Here is a 12,182-nt window from a genome sequence, read left to right on the forward strand (position 1 = left end):
CTTGTAGACCAGGCTGGCCTTGAACTCCCAGGGATCTGCCTGAGCCTCCCAAGTGCTGGGATTAAAGGTGTGCGCCACTGCCTGACTTTGAATTCGTAAAGGACTGGACAGAATCTTATTCTCTTGTCCCTAGTGCCCCACTATTTTGGGCACATGGAAGTTATTAGTGTGAGTTTACTTATGCCATTAGTATGTACCCACTGGAGAATTTATAGCTAGCACTTTGAAAGTTGAGATGACTTAGACCACATCCTTACTGCTATTTTTGCTGTCTATTTTAGATGGCTTTGGCTGTGCATCTGAGAGTGGGATATGTCTTTCGTCCTACACAAATTTGCTTTAATTGTTTTTGGCTTTATAAACTATTTGAAGACATATCATGAATAGTGTTTTAGATTTTTAGAATAAGAATATAGAGAGAGTTGTGGAAGAAAGCTCTACCATCACTTAGGATCACAGTCACCAGATTTTAATGCTATGAAGGATTAGGTAGAAACAACAAACATTTATTGGAGGCCTATCAAGTTCAGCCTGATTGTGAGTGCTTTTATAGGCTCATATCCTTGTAATAGCCCAGTAAAGTAGGTGGTTATATTATCCCTGTGTTCATGTGGACTGCAGAAGCCTAGAGTTGTTAAGAGATTGTATTCTAAGTTTTAGCAGCTGATGGTTGCTTTGCCCCGGGGTGGGTGGTTTAGTGTGGATGAGTGAAATGATTGTCCACTCTTCCTGAATGGCGGCTAATGGTTTATTTTGGTCTGATCCCCTCAATAATGTATTCTAAAAAAGTTACCAGGTTTTACTTGCTTTTTTAAACAAACAAGACAAAAACTCGGTAAAGACTATTCTGCCCTTAATGGTTTTTTAGAGAAAATATGTGACTTGTGAGGCAGTTTCTCACTTATCCTAGGCGCCCTGAGCCTCCTCATTCTCCCCTTCCACCCCCCCATGTGTTGGGATTACAAGCAGGTATACTATGCCTGACCTCCTAAACGGTCTTCATATTTTTTCTAACTTAACATTCCTATTTTGTATTATTTTGTATTTTGAGTGTGTTGATACTTTGTGTGTTTGTGCGTGCATGAGAGAGAGAGAGAGAGAGAGAGAGAGAGAGAGCGAGAGAGAGAGAGAGAGAGAGAGAGAGAGCGCATGTATGCGTGCACACACGTGCACCAGCTCAATGCACATGCCATGGCACATACGTAGGACGACTTGCAGGAGTTAGTTTTTCTCCTTCAGCCATGGGTTCTAGGGAATCAAACTTAGGAAATAAGTTTTCAAGACAAGAGCTTCCACCTGCTGATGCCATTCATCATTTTTTTTCTGGAAACTTTAAAATTCCACATTATCATGTGGAAGGAACCACGTTGCAGGAATTATGAAATGTCTGTCTTTTTCCTTTATAGGAAATGATGAGCAAGTTATCCTCCATGATGTTGAAAGGTAAATAGATTATTGGTGTGACAATGACTGACCATGTTTTGGATGAACAGAGGCAAATATCTCCTTAGACGTGGATTTTAGTTTTTGAAGAAAATAATATGGAACCAATATTAGTTTTCTGAAAAAAGAAAATGATTTCTATAATAGTTTGAGGAAATTTCATATTTAAAAAAAGAAAAAGATTTGCAGAGTTGGCATATAAGTACAAGAGATAAGAGGGAAAGATTTTTCTCCTTTATTATATTTATTTATTTGATATTTATTACTTATACACAATAAAAATTAATAGTTGATAGCAGTTAGTATTTATTGAGTTCTTACTATCATGTTCCAGGCCCTGTTAAGGGATTTTTCTGCATTGAGTCATTTAACCATCACATTTATTTTGTGAGGGATACTGCTGTGATATCCATGACAGGAGGGCGTAGAGGCCCAGAGTTAGGCACTGGGTTCTGGCTTGCATGTTAATCACCATGCAAGTCTGCTGAGAGCTCTCTACCTCTGCTGCTACTAGGTCTGGCTGCCTTTTAACCTCCCCTCTGTTTTGGGAAATCTTGTACCACTTTCACCTCTCCATACAAGTAGATGAGTTTGTAACAAATAGAAACATGAGCTATGCTTAGTATGAAAATTATGAAATTTATAAAAGTAATAATACTTTTAAATGTATACATAGATATTTTATGGACATACTTTATATATTTTTTTTTCATTTGAGCATTGAACTAATTAGCTAATTCAATATCTTGTTGGTTTACTCTGGGAATGAGAGAAACTGAATCCTAGCTAGGTACCTTAGGGCTGGGACTCTGCACCTTGTCTGTGTGTGTGTGTTTGTGCCGATTGCCTCTCTGTTCTGTTTCTCAGCAGTGAGACCTTGGATGTGTTTGCTCATGAAGATGCAGTGTATGGCTTGTCGGTGAGCCCAGTGAATGACAACATTTTTGCCAGCTCTTCAGATGATGGCCGGGTTCTCATTTGGGACATCCGGGAGTCTCCCCATGGAGGTAGGCTACTGTGTAAGGAGTTGTTGGGTTATGCTCAACAGTGTGATAGCAAGTTAATCTGTGTGTGAGTTACAGCTATGGAAAAGAAATCTGGGACTCTGATAGGTAGCCCAGGTATGTGACACTGGAGGGCCCATCTTGCCCCAGGTAGTCAGAAGTAGACCACATTTACCAAACATTCTACAGCTGCCTGTGACTGTACAAACCCTGCCTCTTGGCACTCAGTGGTCCCAGAATATGTGATGCTTCATTGTGGGGGTAGCTGCCAAAGACTCCTCTTGTGTGGTGCTGGTCCACACTTTGTGGATTGTTTGCAGAGAAGAGGGACACTGTGTACTTCTTGTTTCAAGACCACACAGACCCTCACCTTAATTCCATGTGGGTAAGTGTTGGCAAGTACACTCTGTCTCTAGGACAGCGAGCTCCTCCTCCACTTTACAGTTGCTGACTGAAGGACTTGTTTTATCGACTCTGAGGTTCTTCAGGAAATGTATCTTCTTAGCTTATATCTTGCAGAGGGATTTCTCTTACTGTTTCTTCTAATTCTACCACCCTGCCCACTTTTGTCCTTAGTTTGATTCAGTAATGAACCCACAGTCTCTGTCTCACCTTCTTTGGCAGGCAGGACCAGGTCTGTATTTGCTCATATATCAGACTTTTACAGGTTCAGGATGACAAAGAAGCCTGTCCTTGGTCAGCAGAGCTGGTCACAACAGACAGTATCTGTTACTGCATTTCTGTGTGCTTGTATTCACACTAATCCCTTTTCTGCATGTTCTATTTCTGAGGTGTCTGAGTGCTTCCCCTGCCCAAGGCCCTGAACATGACTTACTTGGAAACCATAGATAATGAAGTTATTTTTGTCTTTGTTTGATTGTAATAGATCTTAGAGGAGTATGTTATTCCATGTAGCAAGGTGATTCTTTCCTCACCAGGAACTGTAATTTATGCAAAGAGAGCAGAGTTCCAGGTCAAGTTGATTAGGAATTGACTGGATTCAAAGGCAGCTCAAGTGTTAAACTTTAAAACAAAAACATATTGTGGGTATATAAATCAGGCTGGCTTTGACCTCACAATTCTTCTCCCTCAGTTACAGAAAAGGAACACTAGGCTTTTTTTTCCCCCCTTGAGGCAGGGTTTTTCCTGTCTAACAGCTGCCTGTCCTAGAACTAGCTTTGTAGACCAGGAACTCACAGACATTCCCCTGCCTCTGCCTCCCAGGTGCTGGAATTAAAGGTGTGTGCCACCATCGCCCAGCTCAGGCTTTTTTTGGATACCGGGAGTCTCCATTTAGGGAGCATCGTGAACCGGAAGGGGAACTGCACTGTTGCTTTGCTTTGTCTCGATCTTTCACTGTTTCGCTTTGTCTTCATTAAATCTATTTGTTTATAAAACTTTCAATTTTATAAATATTAAAGGTATAATAACTTTGCCAGGAGTTGTGAAATTTTCTAGCAGAATTCATCTTTCCTTTTGTAAGCAGCACATTTTTTCCTTTGAAACACTAGGTCTGAGTATTACAGTTTAAAGTGTAAACAGCTCACTTTTCCCCTTGAAACGCTAGGGTCTGAGTATTACAGTTTAAAGTTTGGCTATGCACATTTAATTGGTAATGGAGGCTTAGGGAGACGTGGAGGTGCTCGTGAGGTGTTCACTACACAGGAGTGGCACCATCTTTCATTGACTCCTGCTCAACTGCCTCCCCTCATAGAGTGGTGTCTCGTTTCTGTCTTCACAGAGCCTTTCTGCCTGGCAAATTATCCATCAGCCTTTCACAGTGTCATGTTTAACCCCGTGGAGCCCAGGTTATTGGCCACAGCCAATTCAAAGGAAGGCGTGGGACTATGGGACATTAGAAAACCTCAGAGGTAAGCCCCAGTTGAGGAAGTACTTCAGCCTTTGCCTTCTTCATTTCTCAGGGAGTGGAATCAGCCAGCAAGTGTTGCAAGAACTTGTGGTAGCAGCTAAGCTCAATTGAGGATCTTTTTTTTTTCTTTCTATTTTCTTCTGTCTTGTTTTTCAAGACAGGTTTTTTTTTCCACGTTACCCTACTTGTCCTGAAACTCTCTACATAGATCAGATTGGCCTCAAACTTACAGAGGTCCATTTGCCTCTGCCTGGGGTTAAAGGTGTGGGCATCTCTCTTAACCTGTCCTGCTTTTATAAAGTCAACAGCAGATGAGAGATCCACTCTCCTTCCTGTGGAGTCAGAAGTTGTAGTCTGAACCCTAGACAGAGTAGTTATGGAGCAATTGTATGAATGGGTAAACACCTCCCTTCAGTGCTTCTGGACTTGCACAGCTCTTCTGGGTGGGGGTGGAGTTTCCACGTTCATTGCCACAGAACTAGGTAGTTGGTTTTTTTTTTTTTTAACTTTTTTTTTTTTTTTAAAGATTTAAGATTCATTTATTATGTATGCAGTGTTCTGCCTGCACACCAGAAGAGGGCATCAGATCTCATTATAGATGGATGTGAGCCACTGTGTGGTTGCTGGGAATTGAACTCATGACCTTTAGAAAACCAGCTTCTTTGGAAGATGGCTCTTAACCCCTGAGCCATCGCTCCAGCCCCTGAACTAGAGTTTCTTAACTTCAGGCCACAGGGTGTCCCTCAGTATGCTTTAGTAGAACTGTAAACTCCTAAAATTATATGGAAATTCTATGTTATCTATTCATGTGATGTAGTTTTTGAGAAGGAAATTGGTTCACCTTTTTCATTCCCTTAACAGGACTAGAGACAACAACAGAAAGTTAATGGCTGATACCATGGGGTTTTGGGGAGCTAGCTTGTTTCTTCTGTTTTTTATATTAAAAAAAAGTACAGCCGGGCGGTGGTGGTGCACGCCTTTAATCCCAGCACTCGGGAGGCAGAGGCAGGCGGATCTCTGTGAGTTCGAGACCAGCCTGGTCTACAAGAGCTAGTTCCAGGACAGGCTCCAAAGCCACAGAGAAACCTTGTCTCGAAAAACCAAAAAAAAAAAAAAAAAAAAAAAAAAAAAAAAAAAAAGACACTGGCCCAGTCCTAACTTGATCATCTAAAGCACTAACTGGGGAATATCAGGAATTATTAAAAGTGGTAGGGGTGTAGGATGTAGGATGTTATTTCATGTTCCTTAAGTCCTGTGATGGAGGCAGGGCCTTTTGGCACTTGTACATAGTCTTTAAGTTATACAGGTATTACATATTATAGGTCAATAGTTGTTCATGTTTGTTGTACATACAGTCAGAACAATTAGGTTTTTTAGACACATAGAAATTGTATTCTGTTTATAAGGTAATCTTCAACCATTTCAAGGATCTGTAGAAAATGGCAACCTAGGGTTCTGCTGTCATGAGACACAATTGCACTAATTACTCCCGAGAGAATGTTGAGAACCAAAGACACTCCACTCAGAGTTTGTTTTCTTGGCACAATTGGCCTTTGGGCAAGGAACTGCCCATGCCTCAACCACTGACAAAGTACATAGAATCCAGAAATAGATAAGCAGGACACAAGGAAAAAAAACTGTCAAATTTTGCCAAGACAAGGTAAGACAGTTCTGAAAAGTTTACTGCCTCTAAAAATGGTCTGTCAGTTATGCTAGGCCTTAGCCAAAGTTGGTTGCTTCAGCATTGCTAATGAGACTTTGGGTGATTGCTCAGGTAGCTAATTGTCTCTGTCATATATTGCTCTCTTTGGAAGCTGCTTGATTGTACTTTCTGACTGCTCAAGTAATATTATCTCCCTTCTCAGGCCTTTGATGAGGTTGAAGATTAGATAGCTGTGGTTACTGTCCTCTTTTGATCTAGCCAAGCCATTTCCTATACAAGACTAGACTCCTTAGGATAGAATGTTTATTAAAACATTTAGCATACATTCGTTGCTTAATATTGTTTATGCTGGTTGTAATTCTAATCTTATACTTGATATTTGTTCCTAGTGTATATAGTTTTGTATTGGGTTTGGAACTCTCTTACTTAAAAGGGGGAGGTGCTGTGGGAACACATTCTGTCTCTTCAGCCAATAGCCTTTAAGATACCGGCCCACTTGGGTGTGATCTCTTATACTATTTATGCCGATGTAAAGTGTGTGTCCGGCCTCCTTTCCAGCTGGGGGATTTGGTTGCTGTTCTCTGTTCCAACAGATGATTGTGATCTGTGAGTCTACCCCTAAATAAATAACCCTCTATTTTCAATTCTGAGCTAGTGTGGGATTTTTTTTAAGCGTCTGTCTTCACCTGCATTGTTTATAAAAGGCAGTTAATGTCTCCGGAGATCCTGTGTGTAGGTAATTGCTCACTCCGTGAAGCAATGTTGCAGAGTGCCATAAAGAATAAGCAAGGTACTCCTTATTTAATGGACCCTCAGTGAAGCAGGCAGTTAAGTACAGAAGATTATCTTCCTTGATTTCCAGTACTGACTGAGTCTCTTCACAGGGCAGTTCAGGGAGTTGGAACTACTGCAGTGGAGGAGTGTCCCTCATGTTGAGCAGGGTTCCCTGAGGCTCCACGTGACTGAGGAGATTGCTGTTGCACTCTTCATCACACAGTCCCTCACCCCTCCTGCTTTTCTAGTGCACAATAGAGGCAGACCCTTCATGTGCCTTTGCACTATGTGTCCAAAAAGAACACAGGCTCTTTAGGTTCTTAGGTTTAGTTAGTTCTGTCATCGCATGGTGTTTCTGAACAATGGTTCTAGCTCATCCGTGCTACACAAGGCAGAATGTGAACTGCCTATGCCTGCCTGTTCCCAGCCTGCTTTCTGCTCCACTTAGAGTTGCAATGACTAGCTATTGCAGAAGTTGGTTTTCTTTACCATGTAGGTCCAGGGGATCAAACTCAGGTTGACAGGCCTGGTGGCATGCCTTTAACCACTGAACCACCTGGAGGTAGGGTGTGGTATTTTAAGTTTCCCTCTTTCTCTTTTCTTCCCTCCTTCCTTTCTTTGTTTTTGGTTTGTTTTTTGAGACTGCATTTTATATAGCCCCTCCCTGTGTGCTCCTGATTCTCTTTGCCTCTACTTCTGAAGCACTAGGGATTAGTGTGCACCATCAGTTTCTATTCTCTTTTTTCCTCCTCCCTCCCTCCCTCCCTCCCTCCCTCCCTCCCTCCCTCCCTCCCTCCCTCCCTCCCTCCCTCCCTCCCTCCCTCCCTCCCTCCTTCCTTCCTTCCTTCCTTTCTTTTGGTTTTTTGAGACAGGGTTTCCCTGTGTAACAGTCCTAGCTGTCTTGGAACTCGCTCTTGTAGACCAGGCTGGCCTCGAACTCACAGGGATTCACCTGCTTCTGCCTCCTAAGTGCTGGGATTAAAGGTGTGCACCATCACCACCTGGACTCCCTTTTCTTTCATTGAGAGCTTGCTTACTGTAAAGCCAGGATGCCACTAAACTTAAGAAAAGATGCTATTATTATTATTATTATTATTATTACTACTACTACTACTCCTTTTCCTATTGCTGTTATTGCGGGGAGTGTATGTATACCACGGCATGTGCATGGGGTGGGGGCAGGGACAACTGTCAGGAGTCAGTCTGTCTTTCTGCCTTGGGATCTGGGGATTGAACAGGACATCAAGCTTGCATTGTAAGAGTTTTTTACCAGTGGCCATCTTGCCTCCTTGAGCTTTGAACTTTGATCTTCTTGTCTTTACCTCAGAGTGATTACAAATGTGTGTCACCATGCCTAAGGAAGGTGTTTTTGATTTAAAAAAAAATCAAATTTTTACCATTACCACCAAAGGCTACGGTGACTTACAAACTACTAACTGTAACAGTGGCTGTGTGTTTCTCCAGACCTGTGTCAGCAAACTGATGCTAGTCTTCTGAAGGAAAATGATATTTATTGTTTTTATTTCTTTAGTTATGGCTGGAATTTTGTGTTTTCTCTTATAACCTATAGGTTTTTTTAAAGCCCATATTAAAGAAAAGCATCTAATAAGGCCAGTGGCAGTCTAGCCTGATTCTGTTTTTGGCATCAGTGAAGCACAGTCCCATGGGAACAAGGTCTTTGCCTTGCTATTTCAACCCTTCTAATGTTGTACAAGGCTTTGTTGGTGCCAGGTAGAAAGGGGCATGGCATACTCTGAGAGGCCTTCTTAATTTCACATACCTTGGAATTAGGGATTCAATTACAGCTCTTCTCTGTTTGAATTCCCTTAGTACAAGTTGGTGTAAAGGAGAGGGAGGGAGGCTGTCAGTCTTTTCCTGGTAGGATTAATTATGCCGAGTTGCAGTAGGTAATTTGTTTCTTGAATACAGCTCCCTAGACACCCCAGCCCAGATCTTCGGATAGTTTGGAGTCCCTCAGGAGGACAAGCTTTAGGCAGGATAGAGCTATTTCAGAGATATTTATAGAAATAAGTTTTAGGAGTCTTGTAAACCCCTTATAATTGCAAATAAAATTATATGTAGTCGTCTTAGAGAGTAAATGAAATTTTTTTTTTTTTTATCTAGCACAAAAAGATTTTACTTGGTGTTGTGGCACACACCTTTAATCTCAACACTTGGGAATCAGAGGCAAGTGGATCTCTGAGTTGGAGGCCTATGGTGTTCCAGGCCAGCCAGGGCTATATAATGAGACCCTGGTTTTGTTTGTTTTTTTTGTTGTTGTTGTTATTGTTGTTTTAAAGAAAGAAAAAGAAAGCTTTTATTGAGACCTCAGCCCAGAAAGGACAAGTTGTTTACCCTTAGGAGTCTAGGTTTGTCTGCTGTGGTTCTGTACTAGGTCTTTATCATAAATTATTTCCTGTGGGTGAATTCAGGATCTACTCTGACTGGCTGGCTATTGGACTCCTAGAGATAGTCTCCGTAAGAACCACGAGGATTCCCTCCTGAATATCTGTCCTTCTTAGCCCAGCGTATGGATATTAAGTTGTTGAGTTTTTGTTTTGTTTTGGTTTTTTGCCTTCTCCTAAACCAGACTGCTCTACTTTAACCTGAAGCCTATAGGTGTATGGGCACAGTCATTCTGTTCCACCACTGCCCTGAAATAAGCCCATGAGAGGGCTGGTTGGCAGGATAAAATGTTAGTGGTAGACAAGACTTGAGTTAGCATCTGGTCCAACCTAAGAGAACCTAACGGGGGCTGGGCGGTGAAGGCACACGCCTTTAGTTCCACCACTCGGGAGGCAGAGGCAGGTGAATCTCTGTGAGTTTGAGGCCAGCCTGGTCTACAGAGCTAGTTCCAGGACAGGCTCCAAAGCTACAGAGAAAAAAATCCTGCCTCGAAAAACAAAATTAAAAAACAAAAAATTGAGAGAGAGAGAGAGAGATAGAGAGAGAGAGAGAACCTAAGGGAAGAGGCCGCAGAGCTCGAGTGTTGCCAATGCTTTCTGGAGCCTTCAGACTGAGTGTAGAGCTAGGCCGTTGCTTCTCAACCTGTGGGTCCAAGGCCTCCAAAAGACTGTTAGAAAACACAGATAATTACATTACGATCCATAACAGTGGCAACATTACAGTTATGAAGTAGCAATGAAAATAATTTTATGGTTGGGGTCACCATAGACAGTATACCTTAGGAGCCATGTGACCCTGAGCTGACCTACGTCACCTTTCATTACCAGGGATAATGACAGTTATGTGAGTTATTGGCCTCTCTCTCCCACTCTCACTCCCACCCCAGGATTTCTATGTAGCCCTGGCTGTCCTGGAACTACTTTGTAGACCAGGCTGGCCTCAAACTCTCGGAGATCCACCTGCCTCTGTCTTGGGAGTGCTGGGGTCAAAGACAGGCACCACCTTCCAGCTGTCCTCTTATAAGATAGGTTCTTTTTGTTTTCTGGGGGGTTTTTTTTTGGTTTTTGGTTTTGATTTGGTTATTTGTTTGGTTTCTTGAGACAGGGTTTCTTTGTGCAGTCCTGGCTGTCCTCGAACTCGCTCTGAAGACCAGTCTGGCCTCAAGTTTATAGAGATTCACTCTGCCTCCTGAGTGCTGGGATTAAAGTGTGTGCTACTGCTGCCACCACCTGGCTTGTTTTCTGGTGTTTTTGTTTGTTTGTTTGTTTTGGTTATTGTTTTCAGACAGGGTTGTACAGTCCAGGCAGGCCTCAAATTTGCTACCTCTCTGAGGATGGCCTTGAACTCCTGGGTCTGCCTTTGTCTCTTTACAGGCTTGTGCCACCACATGTGACTATAGTCTAAGTTTGGTTTTATGTTTGTTTTTAGTATTATCCATATATATATATATATATATATATATACACATATGAATGTTTTATATATGTATATATGCACATAAGTGCTTCTCTTTGAAAAACTCAAAATATTTTATATATCATTGAACCTTTCTTTCTGTACTAAGAGCCAAAACTGAGTTAAAGGTTCTCCTTTAAACTTCTTGGTGTAGTCAGAGTCCCACCACTTCTTCTTTTTTTTAAAAAAAGATCTATTTATTAGAATCAAGGAAGACCGCAATGTCATTCAGAGGTTGCATTTGTTGGGAGAAGCTTTATGCACTTTGGCCAAAAGTCCCAGGCTCTGTGCTTTTTGCCTTTTCTAGAAAAGGCAAAGCCATTTTAATTCTCTTTTTGTTAAATATTATCTAGAATTCTATTGCCTTTTATGATTTTATCAGTCTGGAATTCAGCTTTCATGTTATAAGTTCAAGGCTCAGCCTCTCACACACACAGACAAACTTGGCTCTGTCTTTAGGATTTTTATCCTCTGACTGGGCCCATGGCTGCATGCTCCATTTCTTTTATATTTTCCCTTATTTTTGTGAGCCCTCCAATAAATTGTCTTCCTTCTGCCACACAAAAGATCTATTTGTTTGTTTATTTTCTTTTATGTGTGTGGATGTTTTGCCTGCATGTATGTCTGTGCACTATGTGTGTACAATGCCTGCAAAAGAGGGCATCAAATCCACTGGAACTGTAGTTAAATACAATTGTTAGCTGCCTTGTAGGTGCTGAGAATAGAACCCAGGTCCTCTAGAAGAACAAGCAAAGCTCTTAACCACTGAGCCCAGTTCCACCACTTCTTGAAGGCTTAATATTAATCTTAAACCCTCAGATTACTTGCCTGATCCTTAATTGGAAAGTTCAGCTTTAGGCATTTGGGCAGTGATGACTGACCTTAGGGAGGGGAAACTTGTGTAATTGACTAAAGGAGAGAACGTCACACCTACGAGTATATTTTACACAGTCAAACAAGATGTCGTTGGTTCCATTTCGCTATTTCTGACCTGTTTCCACAGCCTCCCTCCTTTGTCGGTGCCAACATCCCACTCCCTCACGCTCGGGCTGTTGTAGTGGTCTCCTCGCCCACCATCTCCTCCCTTCAGTCTTCTTAGATTCTGTCAGGAACTGTGGGTTTTATGCCAAGTAGCTTTGACAAGGATGATGAGAAAGTGGTTCTTTCTCATCTCACTTAATAATAAAACTAGGCAAACCAGGAATTCCTTTTAAGATTTACCTTAGTAGATGATATTTTAGGCATTGTATAAATGACCTGTGAAAAAATGAGCAGTGAGAAAGTACAGATTCCTACTTGTGAGTTAGTTTTTGTCAGCCTGACACAAAGCTAGACTTAGCTGGGAAGAAGGCATCTCAGTTACAGAACCTCCTCCATCAGACTGGCATGTGAGCAGTTTTCTTGGTTGTTGATAGATGTGGAAGGTCCCAGCCTGCTGGGGTGTAGAGCCCTGTGCAGGTCCTGGGAAGAGGTGTAAGAAAGGGATTCTGAAACAACCCAGTAAGCAGCAGCCCTTTGTGGTCTCCCTTCAGTTCCTGCTCCAGGGTCCTCACTGGCTTTCCCTGCG

General features: G+C 42.0%; 1 protein-coding gene across 2 annotated transcripts in view; it reads left to right on the forward strand.

The window, feature by feature from the left end:
* The window catches only part of Dcaf5 (DDB1 and CUL4 associated factor 5), a 106,241-nt gene that overhangs the window by 37,897 nt on the left and 56,162 nt on the right, over positions 1–12,182 (forward strand). For both annotated transcript variants that reach the window (XM_057782837.1, XM_057782838.1), the window contains exons 3-5: positions 1,407–1,443; positions 2,311–2,450; positions 4,189–4,318. In XM_057782837.1, coding sequence (XP_057638820.1) covers positions 1,407–1,443; positions 2,311–2,450; positions 4,189–4,318 — 307 coding nt within the window. The remainder of the gene's footprint in view (positions 1–1,406; positions 1,444–2,310; positions 2,451–4,188; positions 4,319–12,182) is intronic.

The sequence above is a fragment of the Chionomys nivalis genome, chromosome 10 (genome assembly GCF_950005125.1).
Source record: "Chionomys nivalis chromosome 10, mChiNiv1.1, whole genome shotgun sequence".
In the NCBI taxonomy this organism is placed as follows: Eukaryota; Metazoa; Chordata; class Mammalia; order Rodentia; family Cricetidae; genus Chionomys; species Chionomys nivalis.